General features: G+C 38.2%; 3 protein-coding genes across 3 annotated transcripts; 2 read left to right on the forward strand and 1 right to left on the reverse strand.

The window, feature by feature from the left end:
* Positions 1–41: 41 nt before the first annotated feature.
* LOC111342238 (protein disulfide-isomerase PDI8) lies at positions 42–4,274 on the forward strand. The gene is made up of 4 exons (XM_022949287.2): positions 42–337; positions 1,990–2,077; positions 2,930–3,050; positions 3,891–4,274. Exons 1-4 carry the CDS (start codon positions 183–185, stop codon positions 4,019–4,021), a joined length of 495 nt encoding a protein of 164 aa, XP_022805022.2. The 5' UTR covers positions 42–182; the 3' UTR covers positions 4,022–4,274.
* Positions 4,275–5,190: 916 nt separating this feature from the next.
* On the forward strand, positions 5,191–10,161 carry LOC111342237 (NADH dehydrogenase [ubiquinone] 1 alpha subcomplex subunit 13). Its single transcript, XM_022949286.2, has 3 exons — positions 5,191–5,402; positions 5,740–5,811; positions 9,637–10,161. The coding sequence occupies exons 1-3, from the start codon at positions 5,218–5,220 to the stop codon at positions 9,773–9,775; spliced, it is 396 nt and encodes a 131-aa protein (XP_022805021.2). The 5' UTR covers positions 5,191–5,217; the 3' UTR covers positions 9,776–10,161.
* A 331-nt stretch (positions 10,162–10,492) lies between these two features.
* LOC111342236 (stabilizer of axonemal microtubules 5) lies at positions 10,493–15,147 on the reverse strand. Its single transcript, XM_022949284.2, has 7 exons — positions 15,006–15,147; positions 14,051–14,538; positions 13,319–13,545; positions 12,753–12,978; positions 11,977–12,291; positions 11,264–11,358; positions 10,493–10,858 (listed from the first exon to the last, which is right to left on the reverse strand). Exons 2-7 carry the CDS (start codon positions 14,505–14,507, stop codon positions 10,697–10,699), a joined length of 1,482 nt encoding a protein of 493 aa, XP_022805019.2. The 5' UTR covers positions 14,508–14,538; positions 15,006–15,147; the 3' UTR covers positions 10,493–10,696.
* Between the last annotated feature and the right edge of the window lie 1,813 nt (positions 15,148–16,960).

A 16,960-nucleotide genomic window follows, 5' to 3' on the forward strand; every position in this document is an offset into this window, starting at 1 on the left:
ACTCATAGCGCTGACAGAGCACATGGAAGTTGAAAACATTACTGGTGTCGCAGGTCCAACCCACAGTTCAAACATATCTGTAAGGTTACGCTCAGAAACGTGTGCAACAACCTTTATTGCATACAGGGTCAAAACATTGAAAGACGTACGTTGTAGTTCACTTCTCTACCAACAGAGAAAAAATGAAGTTTTCCATTGCTTTGATCGCAGTTTTTGTTACTCTTGCTGTATCGTTAGTGACCCAAAAAGAGCCTTTAGTCGAGGAACTGACAGAAAATACCTTCGATAATTACCTAACGGTTTCAAACCTTGCAATCGTGGATTTCTTTGCGCCGTGGTAAGTAAAGTAGTGTGTTATCTTCAATATTTTATTGCAGTTTTTTTTTTTTAATTCCATATCTGACTGCGATAAAATCGTGATAGAAATTTGCAAACATTACATTCAACGAGAGTAAATTCGCAATCACAAAGTTCTACAAAGTTCAGCGCGCCTTATAAATCAATATTGTTGTGTAAGTTCGCAAGTGATAAGATTCGTTTGGATTTATCAGTGAACCATAGCTGTTTATCATTCGCCTGTCCCGCGCAAAATATGGAAAGATTTAGCTGAGCATGGCAACGCTCGAGGGTTTCAAATGGGCACTTTTGAAATATTAAATTTCTCATTAGATTCTCTTGCCAAAAGGCGAAATAGCTCGCTGTTATTAAATCAAATATTCCTTTGGAATTCAAGAACCGAACTGAATAAGTTGTAGTCGTGTTCTAAGTTACAACGCTAAAGTAAGGACTAAAACTGTATAAGCGGTCCTGTTGAAAAACAAGAGTCCATGAAATTTCAACGCCTGACCAACTACTATAAATACATAATAGCGAAACAGCCTTACGTTTGAGAGGACAAGTGTTATAAAGCTGTCACATCTGTTCCGATAGAACAAGCTATATTCTGAAGAGTTTCAGTTTAAATTTTTCATTTGACACGCGATCTGCGACCTGAGACGATTAAATTCTCTTATCTGGGACCGCGCTTACTTGTTGGAAACCAGAACAGGATCACGGCAAAACACTTTATGACAATGAACTGCGAATTGTGTCATCGGTCCAGCGAGTTGGTAATCGAGGAAGCAAATACCTATGCCAGAAGTTAATCAGTCGTTAATTAACCGGCTGCCCAGTAAATATTGATGATTATGATAATTGGAAAGAATTATACTCTTAGCTTTTTATATTGTCGGTTTCCTTTAATGGTTCATTTTGGTATGACATGAATAGGGGCTAACCCGAAGGAAGGGTCTGCGGGGGGATCGCGGGTTTTTTTCTATTACCTTAATGCATGACTTCAATGTTCTTGCAATGACGTACCATATAATATTGCATTTATTACTCGCTCAACTAGGTTAATTATTACTAGTTATTATTTCATCCATTTTGTGTTTGCGAAATTAGGATCAAAGGAGGGAGATGGCGCAATTTTATTCAGTGAGAAGTAATTTTAGACTCCCTATAAAAATTCCTGGGTCCACCCTTGCAGAATAACATCCATTATTACACGACTCGGGCAGTCAGAGGGCCAATAACTAAAATCAACCAATCAAAATGCTCTATTGACGGTCAATATTCTCTCAGTGTTGGACCGGACACTGTCCCGAATGGTCCCGAATGATACCGCACTTGCGTCCCTTTGAACTTCAGTCGTATAATAAATCTCTTATTAACCAAGCTTGCTCGGGACCGTACTGGAAGAATATCGGCCCTAGGTCTTTTTTGTACGGACCTCGCTGCGCTCGGTCCGTACTGTCAAGACCTCGGGCCGATATTCTCCCAGTACGGCCCTCGCGCTTGGTTAATAAGATATATATATTGACATTTTATTCATATTCGGGGTCCTTCCGCTGCTAAAGACGGACCTAAGAGGAGATGAACGTTTTAAATGTACATTACGGAGGGATTATAAAATGTTTATATAAAATCAATTTATCTTCCTATTCGCAGGTGTCCACACTGTAAATCCTTTACGCCTGAATATGAACAAGCTGCTTCAAAGGCACAGGCCGAAAAGCTGAATGCTTTTTTCGCAAAGGTACGTATTTTCAGGCTATTTTTTAAATCCTATGTTAAGCCATAATTAACATTTGGAAACCGGTAAGAAAGATAGAAGTGGAAGGGAATTAAAATGAAAGGAAGTACTTACCCATGGGGGGTTCCCTGTGCGTGTCTAGCATTTCGTGCGTGTCTCGCTCCTCGCCCGTGTCTCACTCCTCGCGCTCATCTCGCGCTCATCTCGCGCTCATCTCGCGCTTTCTTCCGCTCGTCTGTAGATGGCAAAACACAAAAATGACGCTTCCTAAACAGGCTGGTTAGACTGAACGGTGGAAATCAAACCTCTCCGTCGCAGTAATTCTCTTTTAGAATGACTGATATTAGGGTTTCAGTTAATAAATTATTTAAAGAAGGCCCAGTAAGTCCCCTTCTTCAAAATTTCGTAAAAAAGAGGGGGGGGGGGGTACCCAAACAGGTGTTGGAACGTAATCGAAAAGTTAAGTAAGCAAGTAAACAAAAAGGACGAAGGCAATTGGGACAGTAGGTGGATATAAAGTTCGAACTGAGTTTTATATAGTGCCTATTATATCCATCTTATTTTCGGCTATGTTTTCGAATACTGTATTTCAATAAAATAGTACTTGAATATACTACTTATCATTGGGCACAATTTTTTGCCCCCGATTTGTCACTTAAAAGAAAGTTGTATGTACCGGCTGTTTAGGTACAATTGTCATGTGCCATTCTTATGCACCATTTTTTATGTACCATTTTAAATAAGCCACTTTTCAAATTGCGGAGATCCAGCAAGACCGCGCTCTGGAATAAACCCTGTGTTTAGGATTTCAAAACTTTCTTGTTTTTATTGTTTTGTTTTTTTCCCCTACGATAGGTGGACTGTGCAGGAAGCGGTCAAAGCCTCTGTAAAAAATTGCATATCAGGTTTCTCCCTACAGTTAGACTGTTCAGAGATGGTAAACCGCTTGGAGATTACTCAGGAGAGAGAACTGCGGGTAATATGCCCTTAGTGGATTCTTCATTAAAGAAAATTTTTCATTTGATCATCGGCAATCGAGAAATCTATTGCAAGCTTGACAATTTCGGCAATTGGCAAAAGTTGAACTAACCATTGGTTATTTTCAGTCGTTTTAGCATGAACAGAGAAAAGAAGATTTTTTTGAGGGCATTTTCAATTTTATTGGGTTTTTTTAGGACTATAGGAAGAAGGAAAGAAAAGGATCAGAGTTCATTATTTATCTTTTACTGACGCCTAAAACGTGATACCTAAACTGACCAATCATTGGAGATTCTGTGGCAAAGGTTTACATCACTTAGCTCTCTGATTGTTCTAGGAAAACCCGCGCTACCCTCGGCTCATCCAATCAGATGCTAAACTAAAACCATCCATGGCTTAGTCGCTCGCGTTTTGCCCGTACTTTGAAAAAATCTGCTCTCTTCGCCCCTTATATGGAAATATCATTGCGGGTGATGCACAAATAGACTATTGACGATTCCAGTAATAGGGAATACTGAACCTGATCTGTAAAGAAATTCTCACCAGGAAACTGCACCTTCTGTCAAGAAGGCTAAATGGGGCACGGGTTATGTCAAAGTTTTATACATCTTAAAATATGTAACCTAAATTCTCAATATTTTTTCATTCACTGTTTAAAAACCAAGTCTAGCTTTTCGGCCTGCGCTTCAGACAGTTTGCTTGTGAATAGTTTGAGCTCTTTTTTTGTCCTCGTAGCGTTTTCTTTACTCTGATTGACGTTATAACTACTTTAGTTTTGATCTTACGACACTTGAACGACTGGAGCCCTAAAAAATCCATATTTGGTTTTTTCTTTCAGATGCCGTCCTACAGTTTTTGCAGAAGGCAATAAAAGCACCAAATGACATGAAATTGACGATGTCCGATGACGTCAGCGAGACACCATCTAACGTCACGCCTTGGCACGCGGAAGACAAGAAGAGTCATTAAAAAAAAATATATATATATATTCTTAATTAGTTGCAATCTTGAGCAGAGCTGAGTTGAAAAGTGCTGAGTTCATATGAAGCGAGTGGCAACTCGCATGCAAAGGAAAGAGATACTGGCTTCGGGCAAGGAAGAGGGAAGCTTCCTCTTTGAACATAAATTCGGCGTGGCGAGCGGGCACCGTGATGTGAAGACAAGATCACGCTAAGAACAATACCATTGTACTAACCTTGAAATTAAAATTACAATTATCGTCCTTTTTATGTTTTTCACCACTATTTTTTTTCTTAAGATAAAACCAATAAGGAATAGCCCATTACCGATCATCTTTTTCGTCTTTTCTGAGCGCGTCAAGATACCCCGTTCTCCTGAGTGGAATGGCTACTCTACATCCTATGGAAATCCTGGGAAACACTATCCTTCTCCCCTCCCTAAAGTAAAAAAAAAGCTACATCCTATGGCACAACCCTCGGAATCACCATGTTCTTGGGTTCTTTACTTCCCCGAGTGGGATCGGCCTTCTAAAGTAAAACTCTGTGGGTAAGGGGTGAGCCACAGGATTACCATCGTATTCCTTCCAGGTTGAGTATGAGGGAGGTGAAGGCCGTTTGCTTACAATAGATAAGACCGTGGAAATTTTAGAGCTTTGCTTTAAAAAAGGGATTTCTTGCTCATATCAATATTCTCTGTTCTCTTGATGTCGAGAAAAAATGGAAAGGTTTAGATGAAAGCAAAAGTCCTTTAAGTTGCAATTTGTGTGTTATCACATTTTTAACCCTTTCATACAATCATGGCCGTAAAGGGAATGTTTTTCCATCGGAATTTCGACATATTTGGTCATAAAGTTTGCGTCTGGTGTTGTACTTCACAGTTGATCAATACAAATATCGAATTTTCATCAGATATCAGAAACACAAAATTTCAAATGACACGATGGTTAGTTAGTTGGTTAGCTCCATTAGGCTTATGATGAAATGACATCATGGGCGGTCTTTAGCGCTAACAATGTTTCTCATGAAATACCATCAACAGAGGATAGGTATTCGAAGACATCATCTCAAAAGTTTATAATTGAACAAAAAATTAGAAAGTGAGAAATGGGCATAAAGTTGATTTTTTTGCACGTATTACGGACCTAGCCCAAACAAACCTTTGCCGTATTCGAAGACTGGACTCTAGGAATCTTATTGAGAGCCAAAATGGCGACCTCCTTGGTGAAAGAGGTGGCAAAGCAGGAGCTTCCTCCAAAGGGTGGTTATCCTGCCATTGTGTACGCTAGGAATATACCAACTAGAGGCCCCTCTGGTATAGCATTATTTCTTGGCGGAGCAGCCGTGATGGCGTACGGATTTTATCGTGTTATCATGGGGAACCGTAAACGATGGTAAGTATTTGTAGCTCGATTTGGTTATATCAACTTAGTTGAAATAGTAAGCTGACCACCGTAAAGAGTTAAAAAGCTGACGTTTCGAGCGTTAGCCCTTCGTCAGAGCACCCTATCGTGGTGCTGCAGGGCGCAGCACCACAGTTTCTTAAGAAACTTACCCCTTGTAGCCAGATTGCAGTGAAGTATTGGCGTACTTATATTGACTGGTTATTTGAGCCTTTGCTTTGTATTTCCTGACGGAATTAAAAAACGTTGTCATATCTCTAGTTATATTTGTGAGAATTATCGGCAGGAAGCGCTTCATTTATTCCATTTTGCTCTAACATTTTTTTAGTGAACTAAGGAAAGAGCAAATGGAAGCAAGGATTGGATTTCTCCCCCTGTTACAAGCAGAACACGACAGAAAGTATGTATCATTGAAAAAAACTTCCTATGGCCTTCATTGATAGGGAACCTTCCAGAGACAATGTTTCAAGTTAATTAGCCGAGGTTTCGGCTGTTGTGAAGTGTTCTAAAATCCAAATATGAGAATAGTCCTCTTTACAGTTCCCGGCGCCATATTGAATGTGTAACCGCGCAAACATGATAGCGAGGTTAGTGTTGAGTCGCGTTGCGAGTTCTAGTGAGAGCTTAGTGAAATGTGGTTTTGCACTGTCCTTTTCATCGAGATATTTCGACAATGAACGATACTTTCCCTACGCAGGATATTCCTCCTTCTTCTTCGAAAGGAAGAGGAAGACACTGTGCCGCTTTTTGGTTGTGCTAATAGCTATTATGACACAGCAGGCAATTCAACAGGTCTGCATTTCCTCTAGTTTCCGAATGACTTCCAGCAGGAGTCAGATGGTGCAATCTCCTGAATCGCCAGCATGGAAAGGACGGATTCTTCATCACAAAATCAATTTTTTTTGTGCTCAAAACATTTCAAAAAAGAAGACATGCGAAAAAACGTGGGCAGGTCGCTGGAAATTGGTGAAAGGTTTATAATGTTTGTACGGTTGTTTTGTTGCTTGGATACCGAAAGAAAATGCCTGCTTTGATTTTCGGTATTGAAGTGTTTATGCTGGGATTTTTGTTTTGGGGGAGGGATTTTTTTCTCCTCATTAAAAAGGTGATATTTATATTTCTTTGTGTACTGTGGTCTTATACGATATCTGTAAACTGAATGTAAAATTATAAAATTGTAATGTAGAATTAAAATGTAAAATTTTAAACTTATAAAATGATGAGTTTAATTATTATATATATGGGCAGAACCATCTCGATTTAACTGGTCAGTACCGAAAAATCTATGGAAAATGCCTGCTAAAAGGGTCCCGGTAGCAACTGTGAAAACTGAAGGAGAGTCATTTGAAGTTGAACAGGAATTATTTCAACAAGAAGTTGAAGCACCTGTGTCAACTGTCAATGCTGCTTCACCTTCACCAGCTCAAATTTAATGCTCAAATTGATTTAGGCGTAATCTTTCCTTACATTAAGAAATATTAATATTAATGTTGTTAGTACTCAGGGAAAAAAGATGATGTTGGGCTTGTAAAATCAAGATAAGGTACCATTGTACATTGTGTAAATAAGAGAAGTGATTGGCATGACAATAAAACACGAGTTAAACTATGTTTTATGGGAAGGAGCTTCAAAATTCTATTCTTCAAACATAACATTTCGAAGAGCCTATTGACAATAATTAACATTATTATTCACAGAAGAAAAAATAAACAGTTCTGTACTGTCTAAAATAATCCTAGTTGTTGCATATTGAGCAAACTCTTGCAGCATATTCTTGTAAACAAGTTCTTGTGCTGGAGATGGGAAAGGTTCTTTCGGTTCCACATAGTTAAGATTAATCCATGTAATGCAGATTCTGGACACCAGGCTCTTGCTGATCCCAAATCTATCAGCAAGATCTTGTACAAATAACCCAGCCTTTAGTCTCATAAGTATGAGTAAAAATTCATCCAAGAATGACAGTTTCTTGAAGGCCCCGGCTTACCTCTGTTATCATCTGTTTGGTATGCTGACTCTCTTTTGACAATTTCTCTCCTCTCCAGTACTGCATCTTTGCCAGCATTGGTTCAATAAAATTATAGAAGCTTATGAGTGCTCCATAGTTTGGGAATCCAGTATAAAATAGAACCGCAGACTCATCATCTTTAATTTTGTCAATTGAAAATTGGCACGCCAATAAATATCCCCCTCGTTTTCAACTTCACTTAGTTTTTCTTTCAAGTCAGCTAATTGTACTTGCAGTAGCTCTATTTCTCGTTGCAGCTTAAGAACATCTGATTGTTGCAGGGCTGGTGAAGATGAAGCAGCATTGACAGTTGACACAGCTGCTTCAACTTCTTGGTGAAATGATTCCTGTTCAACTTCAAATGACTCTTCTTGAGTTGTCACAGTTGCTACTGGGACCCTTTAAGCAAGCATTTTCCGTGGTTTTTTCGGTACTGACTAGTTTAATCGAGATGGTTCTGCCCATATATATAATAATAAACTCATGATTTTATTAAATTTTTAATTTTACATTTTAATTTTACATTATAATTTTATAATTATACATTCAGTTCACAGATATCGTATAAGACCACAGTGCACAAAGAGATATAAATGTCACTTTTTAATAAGAAGAAAAAAATCCCAGCATAAACACTACAATACCGAAAATCAAAGCTCCATTTTCTTTTGGTATCCAAGCAACAAAACAACCGTACAAACATTATAAACCTTTCACCAATTTCCAGCGACCTGCCCACGTTTTTTCGCATGTCTTCTGTTTTGAAATGTTCTGAGCACAAAGAAGTTGATTTTGTGATGAAGAATCCGTCCTTTGCATGCTGGCGCTTCAGGAGATTGCACCATCTGATTCGCTGCTGGACGTCATTCGGAAACAAGAAGAAATGCAGACCTGTTGGATTGCCTGTTGTGTCATAATAGCTATTAGCACAAACAAAAAGCGGCACAGTGTCTTCCTCTTCTTTTCAAAGAAGAAGGAGGAATATCCTGCGTAGGGAAAGTATCGTTCATTGTCGAAATATCTCGATGAAAAGGACAGAGCACCACCACATTTCACTAAACTCTCACTAGAACTCGCAACGCGACTCAACACTAACCTCGCTATCATGTTTGCGCGGTTACACATCCAATATGGCGCCGGGAACTGTAAAAAGGGCTATTAGGAGCCAACGTCTTCCTATCAATTTAAAGTGCACCTAAACCCCAAATTTTTTTTTCGCTTAACGAAATAGGCTTATTATTTGGAGTATTTCTGTGCAAAATTTTTTTTGTATGAAGCGCGATACCCTCTTGCAAATTTTGCACGTTGCTACATCCTTCTACAACACACTGAAGTCGGCATATTTTCGGACAATATCGACTACAACCTTCCCAAACAAGAGAAAAAGTGTGAAATGCAGACTTTCGTGTTCTCGATTTGACGTCACATTACCCGCTAGAGCCATTCCCCTTTAAACTCGGTCGTGGGGCAAGATGGCGGCCGATTTTCCGTATTTTGACTGGGCACAGAAAATTGAAGATTTGAGCAAATAAAAACATTTTTGCACAGAAATACTCCAAAAAAATACGCTTATTTCGTTAAGCGAAAAACATTTTTTGGGTTTAGGTGCACTTTAAATGACTAATTTAACCCTCCCTCTCTGGGGATCTCATGGGTAGTTCTCTTTACTGTCTGCGGTACAATTCTTAAGATGTTAGTTTGAGAGAATTTGGTATTGGTACAGCTACCTCTTGAGTAATTAAGTAACAATGAGGGAAGAATTGTTTTCAGCTAAGATTTGAATGCAATTAGGCACTGCATTCATTGCCTTTCCATATGCAAGCTCTGTGACTGGTTTAGAAAATGTGCACCTCTCTCTTTATCAAGCACATGTAAATGTAAACACCAATCACAACTATTCCTGTTCCATGTCCCCATGCTTCATAACTTTTAACTACACATGATCCATCTACTTGGAGATCTGAATAAGGGAGTAAGTGTCTGCATCAGTGGGGGGAGTTACAAGAAGATTTGGTTCCATTGACTGAGTTGATAATGAAAATTGACCACTATAAAGAGTTTCTACAGCTTAAGAAACTCGTTATGGTGACCATTTCACGTTATCAACCCAATCAACAGAACCAAATTAATTGGATATCCATTTAGTCCTTGAAATGTATTTCACCTTTATTTTGGTTTTACAACACTCATTGGCAATGTGCTGTTTTTCCCTGTTTAAAGTTGTTTAAGGCTGTTGAAAGAAAATGAAGAGCTTGAAGCCCAGATTATGAAAGATGTTCCTGACTGGAAAGTTGGTGAGAGCGTATACCACACAGAAAAATGGGTTACACCCATGCCCATTCAAGTTGAAAAGCTTTAACATAGCATTCTTATATTTGGATGTACTTGTGTAAAAGTTTCTTTGTATGTACTCTAACTTTGGCGCGTGTTATTTTTATAGTCAATGATGAATCTGTGACATGTTGTGAAGTAATGTTTTTAGATCAGGTTTTAAGAGAGATGTAGGTCCATTAACTTTCTGCTCAGTTCATTTGTTGTGAGTTAAGAGAGTCTTGGGGGTGAATAATCTAAACTGCTGTTTACATGCTCTTGTGAAAATTCTCAGATTGTCTGTTGCAATTACATATAAGTTATCACAGTAAAGTTGAAATTGCAAGTGACTATTCAAATAATAGAGGTATGGTTTTTCTTTGTAGTTGCCTTGAAATTTGCCTGATCGGAAATAAATGTTGTTCACGACCACAATGCTTTGTTTGGTATATGAATATAAAATTTGTTTCTTGGGGGCTATGGCCTGGGAGTAATCTGTTACTATCTTACATTACTTAAAGGAATCTTTAGAAATAAATAATGTCATTGGGATTCAAAGTGACAAAGATCCTGCCAAGGTGCAAAGTAAACTGTTCTTCAGGCCAATGTCTAATCTATCATAAATTTAACTGTTGGAAGTATGTGAAAATATCACAAACGTTCAAAGATATTATGGTAGGGGACAACTTTTCTTTACAATGGTTTGCTTCTGATACCTTCTTCTGATGTCACATGTGGGTTAAATTTCCTTGACAAAAACCAACAGTTACTTGCTAAATTTTATTTTTTAAAACCAATTAGTTTGGAATCAGTGGGGATAGACCCCACTCATATAACTGACATTAGTAAATCAGTTTTATTTAGCCACAAAATCAACTGAGTTACCTGATATTTTCCACACAAAAAAAGAGATTTACACAATCAAAATACAGACTTATTGCTCTAATCACAACTAAAAAGATTCCTATATTTAAACATAAGTGTTTAATGTTCCTAGTGGAATGGAACTTCGTTGTAGTCTTCCAGAATCAACACTTCTTCTTGATGTCTTCTTTGGTGTGTATGTTCTTTGGTGAGTTGTGCTGAACTCTCTCTCCCCTGGGATTGGAGGTTGTATATGAGACTTTTTAAGCTGTTAAAAAAAGGAGGTACATGAAGACAAATTGAATGTAACTTGTCCTAATAAATAAGCTTGCTCATATTCATTACGTTACAGGGAGCAGGAGTGGTGCAGCCTCTCACTGGTGCAGCCTCTCACTGGTGTGGCCCTGGTCTGATTTGCAGATCAGACATCACATGTGGGTCAAAGTTGTTACTGATTGTCATTCTTGCTCCACGGGTTTTCTCTAGGTTCAAATAAGATCTAATATCCCAAATTCCAATTCTACCTGGAAACAGTGGACATGAAAAGCCACCTTGTGGAGTGTCCACTACTGAATTCCCAAGGTGATGATGGTGATTAATATTTTTATTATTATTATTATTATTATTGTAATTATAAATAATTTTTTTGGTGGATTAAGATTCTTGTACTTACATTATCAACTGCCAGGGGATTGGGAATAAGTTTGGGGACTCCAGCACGAGATGGGAAATCACTCCAGCTTGTTGGCATGGTAATGGGTGCACCACCTAAGAAAGGGAAACAGGCAATAGAATAGAATTAAAACTGCTGCTTATGTTTGTTCACTGTTTGCTGCTAAAAAAATTTGGGATGATATAAAAATTCAAAGTATGTGGACTTGCATTATCTTTTAGTCACCTACCTAGGAGCCTTTTAGCTATCACTAAAGTGATTCCCAATAATGTTGTTTTGAGGAATTTGGAAAGCATTACGTACTAAAAAATGTCTATCCCTTGGAGCCCAGTTATTGAAGGCTGGATTACACTATCCAAAGACTTAATTGCTATCCATAAGTTAGTTGTTAACATAACCTACAGCACTGGTGCAATAGTTGGTAGGCCATTCACTGTCTCCTCTGGGTTGTGATTAGCATGTAACTTCTCGCAATAATATTGATACTTTTTCAGGTAAAAGTTGTCATTTTGATCAAACACCAAATTCTTGTCACTAATTTTCAATGAAATGTCTAGCGGCTAGAGTGGAGAATTAAGAATTAAATCTTGGGAATTAGAGGGTTAACAACGTGGCTGCTTACAAGTTGTATTAATTAATGTCACAGTATTCAACAACCTAAGGTGTACACAATATTTTATTGATTGTTCCCATTCCTTAAGACAAAAACTCACTGTAATAGTCAAGGGGAATACTGCTACTTGTTGGCATGCCTGGATCAGCTTTCTTGTATGGAGCTGTTACTGCTGTGAAGTCAGATTTCATTGAAGTTTCATAGAAATGTGCACCTCTAGCAGCACCCAGATCTACATGCGATTCAGTTCTGAGATGGGAACCGTCAACTATTTTATTTCTGAGTCCAACAGCTGGTTTTCCATAGAAGATGTCATTGGTAGTTACACTGACTCGCTCATGGGCTCGTAGAGGATCTCTGTCTCCCTCAGGAAAGCTGCTTTTTCCCATGTCAAGGTTGGAAGACAAGTTCTTGTCTGTGGCAATTTGGATCACAAAGACTATATCAATAAACTTGTGGAATACCAACTTGTATGGCTCTTTTATATCATTACTGATAACATTTTGGTAACGACAGAACACAGTTGGTGTTATGTCTTATCCTTTCTACAGGATTGCCCTATGGGAATTGTTGTGTGTGGCAGTGTGTTTGTATGAAAATTAATGTTATGAAATTTATTGAAAAACATTTGTGAATAATCATAAAGTTTAATTTGTTGTTTGTTTTGATTAGAGAGAGTTGACACTTGGCGAGAGGCCATCAGGAATATAATATTGCTCCTCCCTCCCCTTCCCTCATGAATGGGATGCCAGTCCATTGCATGGCTACCCCCAGGCTTTCCTAACATAATAGTGGTACCTGTAGGTCTAGTAAGTCTGGTTAAAAGTATTGAATCCAGGAACTAATCTTTCTTGAGTCAAAGATGGGCAAGGCTACCTGTCATAAGGCGTACAGGGTATGACTCAGCTGCTGTGGTTCCCAGGTGACCAGGAACACGTCTGTCACCCAATTTGAAGGTACTTCTACGCAGTTTATCGACAGCCTCTTCCCTGTCAAAAGTAGTGAAATCTTTGAAAGTGGGCCTTTGGAAAGATTCCTGTTGGGTTGAGGTAGAGTAATTGCACTTTTCCTGATCCCCCTGGGGAATACTTGATCCCCTATCCTGCAATAAAAAAAAATACAATTATAACACAGATGATGAGAATGGATTTTATACCTCTCAGCTACTTTAAGGGTGTTGTAATCTTAGTAAAACACGAATTTTAATTGGGTTTGACTGGCATCTACAGTTTTCACCTTCCAGTGTCACTCCAGAATGAAACATTAAGGTCATGACAAAAGAGGAAATGACTGCAGACCTTATGAAGCCCCTTCTTAGCACTAAAGGAAATATGCAGAGGATGGTATGGACAAAATGAGTACAAAATTGTGATGTAAAGAGAAAAAACTCTGCCTGGATCCACCACTGTTGTTATCAAGAGTTACTGTTCTCATTAATTCACCCTCAAGGCAGGATTCAAAAGCTGCTGCTTTGGCAGATAACGACCAACAAATTCTGACTTGGTGGTTGTGGTGAATTGCCCCATGTGGTGAGTTCTTGCATCCCCAGTAATAGTCGGTGGTCCTTCATTTTTTTCAATGGGTGCCAGCACATCTCTTTTACCAATCTGCTTCCCTAAGAACTTACTACGGTAGTCTGAGTGTGGCCAAAGCTCCTTCTCTTTATCACCTAAATGAGGTAAGGTAGGGTTAGGTCCTAACAGCTAAGGATTCAAATGACAAGAAGTTTCCCAGTTTCTGCACCATGAGCACTGCTTTTATCTTTAGAAAGCATGTATGTTCATCCCCAGTTCCCTCCTCCCCTGGGCACTTCTTCAGGTTTCTTCATCAGTTTGCCTCTTCATTTTGTAATGGGGTAATGGGGGAAGGGAGGGGGGGGGGGGGAATGTGAGGAAAATAACTTGGCCAAGAAATCAATACAATGGGCTAACCAGGATTGTTTTAAACATCAGGATTAAGGGTTTGTATGGGAGGGGAGAGTGAATGTGATTTGAAATTGCATTGAAAGCTTTGAATATGGAAATTATTTATGATTGCAAATAACAAGGAAGTTTGGTTTGAATATTGGGATGGAAAGACCAAAGAGATTGAACATACATTGAGTAGGACAAAAATTAATTGTCCAGGGAGTGTCAATTGCTGATTGGTTTGTTAAGTGGGTAAGAAAAACATACCTTGAGGAATGTAGCTTCGCATCCACTCCTTTTTCCCTGTGGCAGCTGGGTTCCTTGCCTCATCAAGAGGCCGAACTGGATAATACTCTTTGTGAGTTGTCTGAAATGACTTTAGCTGTCTGTCAGAATCCATTTTAAAATTGGTTCTTGCCAACATAGATGTAGAGTTAGCATAGTTTTGTTTCTCCGGTTTTTTTTCAACAAAGTGCCCTCTCGTCATAGAACACTTATCATTATAGCGTTCATCTTTGTGCATGACTGTAGCAGGAGCTGGTGAAGGTATGCGCTCCCGTTTAGTCAAAGGGAGAGGAGGGTAGTCCTTTTTAAATGTGCTCTTGTACACAAGTGGGTCCTTGTTAGGAGCCCACCGATCTTCATGGCTGATCGTAAAATGCGAAGCAACTAAGAATTCTGCGCCCGATTTTTGAGCGGGTATCTTGTTTATCAACTCTGTCATGTTCCTGCGATCTTAAAATGACAGATTTCACCTGCGGGCATAAAGTGAATCATTGAATCAGCCGTATGAAAATTAATTATCTAGTCAACGACAACTTGAAACTGATTTAAAGAACGTTAAAACTCGCTTTATATTCTTGATCAAGTGATTCGATTAGTCAAACAAAATTAAACACACTGGATCCGCCAGGCCAACCCTTATCTGTAAACAAATTTAAGATCAAGCATTTGTCGCTTCCCTTCAATACTTTGACTGACTGTTAAGAATTCAAGATGAAGTCAAGGGATGCATTTCTCTTTTGTATTCTTGTTTTCAATAGATAGGATCATCACTGGTTATATTTCTGGGATTTGGTGTATGAAGTCTCTTGACTACTAAAAGAGACATAAACATCAGCTGCGCAAATGAACGCCGCTACAAAACAAACACTTAATGTCACCTTGTCGTTTTTCTAAAATCAATCGATTTTAAGTTAAACATTTTAGAATCAAAAGTTACCTGCTCGAAGCAAACGACGGCCTGGATACCGTGGAAAAATAGTTGGTCTTTACATTTCACGAATCAAACTCTCGAATCTCTATCAGTCCCCTTTGATTTTTTCGTTGCTATGACAACAATGCCACCTTCGGTGACATAACCTCGCTATCAAGAAACATTTGACAAATTAAACGATTATAATTGTAAAGAATAACAGAAATGGTAACTTTTGAGCTCGGTAAAGAAATATAAAGATGTTTTTCGTCTAGTCACGAGCGTGGCACAAAGAAAAATTCTGAGTTCCTAGTAATGACATCAAGATCACTCCATTCAGGGAGATATCAAATGGAAAGGCTAAAGGGAAGATCAGGGTGATATAGCACTCAGAGCTCCCTAATGGGACCTTGGCAATGAAATTGTTGAAATAATTATGATTCTTTGGGCGTGACAGGCACCTTCAGCCTGTTCAGTGTTCAAACTATTGAGCACCTGGAAATCTCTTATCACACATGGCAAGATTTCCACACAGTCCCATACTTCATATGCTTACAGTTCTTGGATAAAGAAAGCTATTGCAAAAACAATAGATTGCCTTTGAGAATACATTGTACAGCTTTGTTTTTTAATGGTTTGGGGCTGTACCAAAATCTTTCCCCAATTTTGCTTGCATACCCATGTCTTAACACAAGCATTTCTTAAACTGAACAAGTTATCATTTGAGAAAAAAGGTTTCTTTTAATAATTATTTAAGTTTACAAAGATCTTGCAACTTCTTTAAAAGCTTTTTTGTTAATCAAGGAAAGTAACATTTTCCTCACACTGTAAAAACTAAATGATCTTTACTTAAATTGACGCTAAGGACAGGATAGAGGGGAGTTTCTTTACCATCAAAAATGAGAGAAATAATTGGCACAATAAATGGGATTCCAGTGTGAAGGCAAGTTGACTGGTTGTGCAAACAATGGGTTACCTGAAATTGAGAACAAGTCTTAAGAGCAAGATTATATCATCATAGAAAAGGGAAAATATATACATGTGTATATATAGAAATAGTAAAATCAACGACGAAACATAGTTTCCATGACTCGTAGTTTCATGCTTTCACAATCATCAGACTGTGGTTATTCCAATGGAAGACATACTTTACATACAGAATGCTAATTATGCAGTGTGAAACTTAGTTCCTATAATTAGTGACACATAATTCTACTAAAAGTGAATAAAAGTTTGATAGGTAGAATTTGTTTTTGTGTATCTATATATATTTATTATTTTGAATGACTGACAACTGGTCTTGAAAATTGATGTAATGGAAATGAAAATAAAATAATCAAATTACAAAACCGTCAACAAAAAGATCATGCTGGCAAGTGATGAACAATCCAATCTGGTGCTAAGATCTCAGTGATCATTTCTCTCAAATCTTGACCTTTCCTTGTTTGTGATGATCAACAATGTCATGATCCTGAAACTGATTTATTCTAAGCCATACAAAGAGAAAGTCAATTCTGTCAATCAGTTTACAAAATCCAAATGAAAGAAAGATAGCCATGGTGAGAAAATGTCTCTTGTTAAGTGACATGGAAAGTCTTGCATGTTTTGAGAGCGGGATGGGCATTTCCAACAGTATATAAACCTGAAATGATTAACAATCCTCTTAGACAAATGTTAGCCAACATGATAACTCAGAAATGACTGTTTCAGCACATTCTGACTTCGCAAAAGAACCAGATACACTTTGATTTGGAAAGCAATGACTATATTGGTCGAAATGGATGTAAATTGAGATCAGCCCTAATTCAACCCCACTGCCAAGACTTTACATTATAATTATTGTTTTTGGAATGTTGGACATCTTAAAAAGTTACCTGTTGTTACCCATCTATCTCTCTCGAGTAAAAAAATTCACTGATCATGGAGATAAACAATAATTGCTGAACACTTGACCCTTTAACACCCATGAGTAACCATGACAG

This window comes from Stylophora pistillata, chromosome 4 (assembly GCF_964205215.1).
Source record: "Stylophora pistillata chromosome 4, jaStyPist1.2, whole genome shotgun sequence".
Classification (NCBI taxonomy): Eukaryota; Metazoa; Cnidaria; class Anthozoa; order Scleractinia; family Pocilloporidae; genus Stylophora; species Stylophora pistillata.

Excerpts from the sequence above, each read along its gene's own strand:
- LOC111342238 (XM_022949287.2), top strand. The coding sequence starts at position 183 with ATGAAGTTTTCCATTGCTTTGATCGCAGTTTTTGTTACTCTTGCTGTA. Across the intron at positions 338-1,989 it reads GTGGATTTCTTTGCGCCGTG|GTGTCCACACTGTAAATCCT; the intron begins GTAAGTAAAGTA and ends TCCTATTCGCAG. Across the intron at positions 2,078-2,929 it reads TGAATGCTTTTTTCGCAAAG|GTGGACTGTGCAGGAAGCGG; the intron begins GTACGTATTTTC and ends CCCCTACGATAG.
- LOC111342237 (XM_022949286.2), top strand. The coding sequence starts at position 5,218 with ATGGCGACCTCCTTGGTGAAAGAGGTGGCAAAGCAGGAGCTTCCTCCA. Across the intron at positions 5,403-5,739 it reads ATGGGGAACCGTAAACGATG|TGAACTAAGGAAAGAGCAAA; the intron begins GTAAGTATTTGT and ends ACATTTTTTTAG. Across the intron at positions 5,812-9,636 it reads CAAGCAGAACACGACAGAAA|TTGTTTAAGGCTGTTGAAAG; the intron begins GTATGTATCATT and ends CCCTGTTTAAAG.
- LOC111342236 (XM_022949284.2), bottom strand. The coding sequence starts at position 14,507 with ATGACAGAGTTGATAAACAAGATACCCGCTCAAAAATCGGGCGCAGAA. Across the intron at positions 12,292-12,752 it reads CCCTGTACGCCTTATGACAG|ACAAGAACTTGTCTTCCAAC; the intron begins GTAGCCTTGCCC and ends AAATTGCCACAG. Across the intron at positions 10,859-11,263 it reads ATCCCCTGGCAGTTGATAAT|CTTAAAAAGTCTCATATACA; the intron begins GTAAGTACAAGA and ends TTTTTTTAACAG.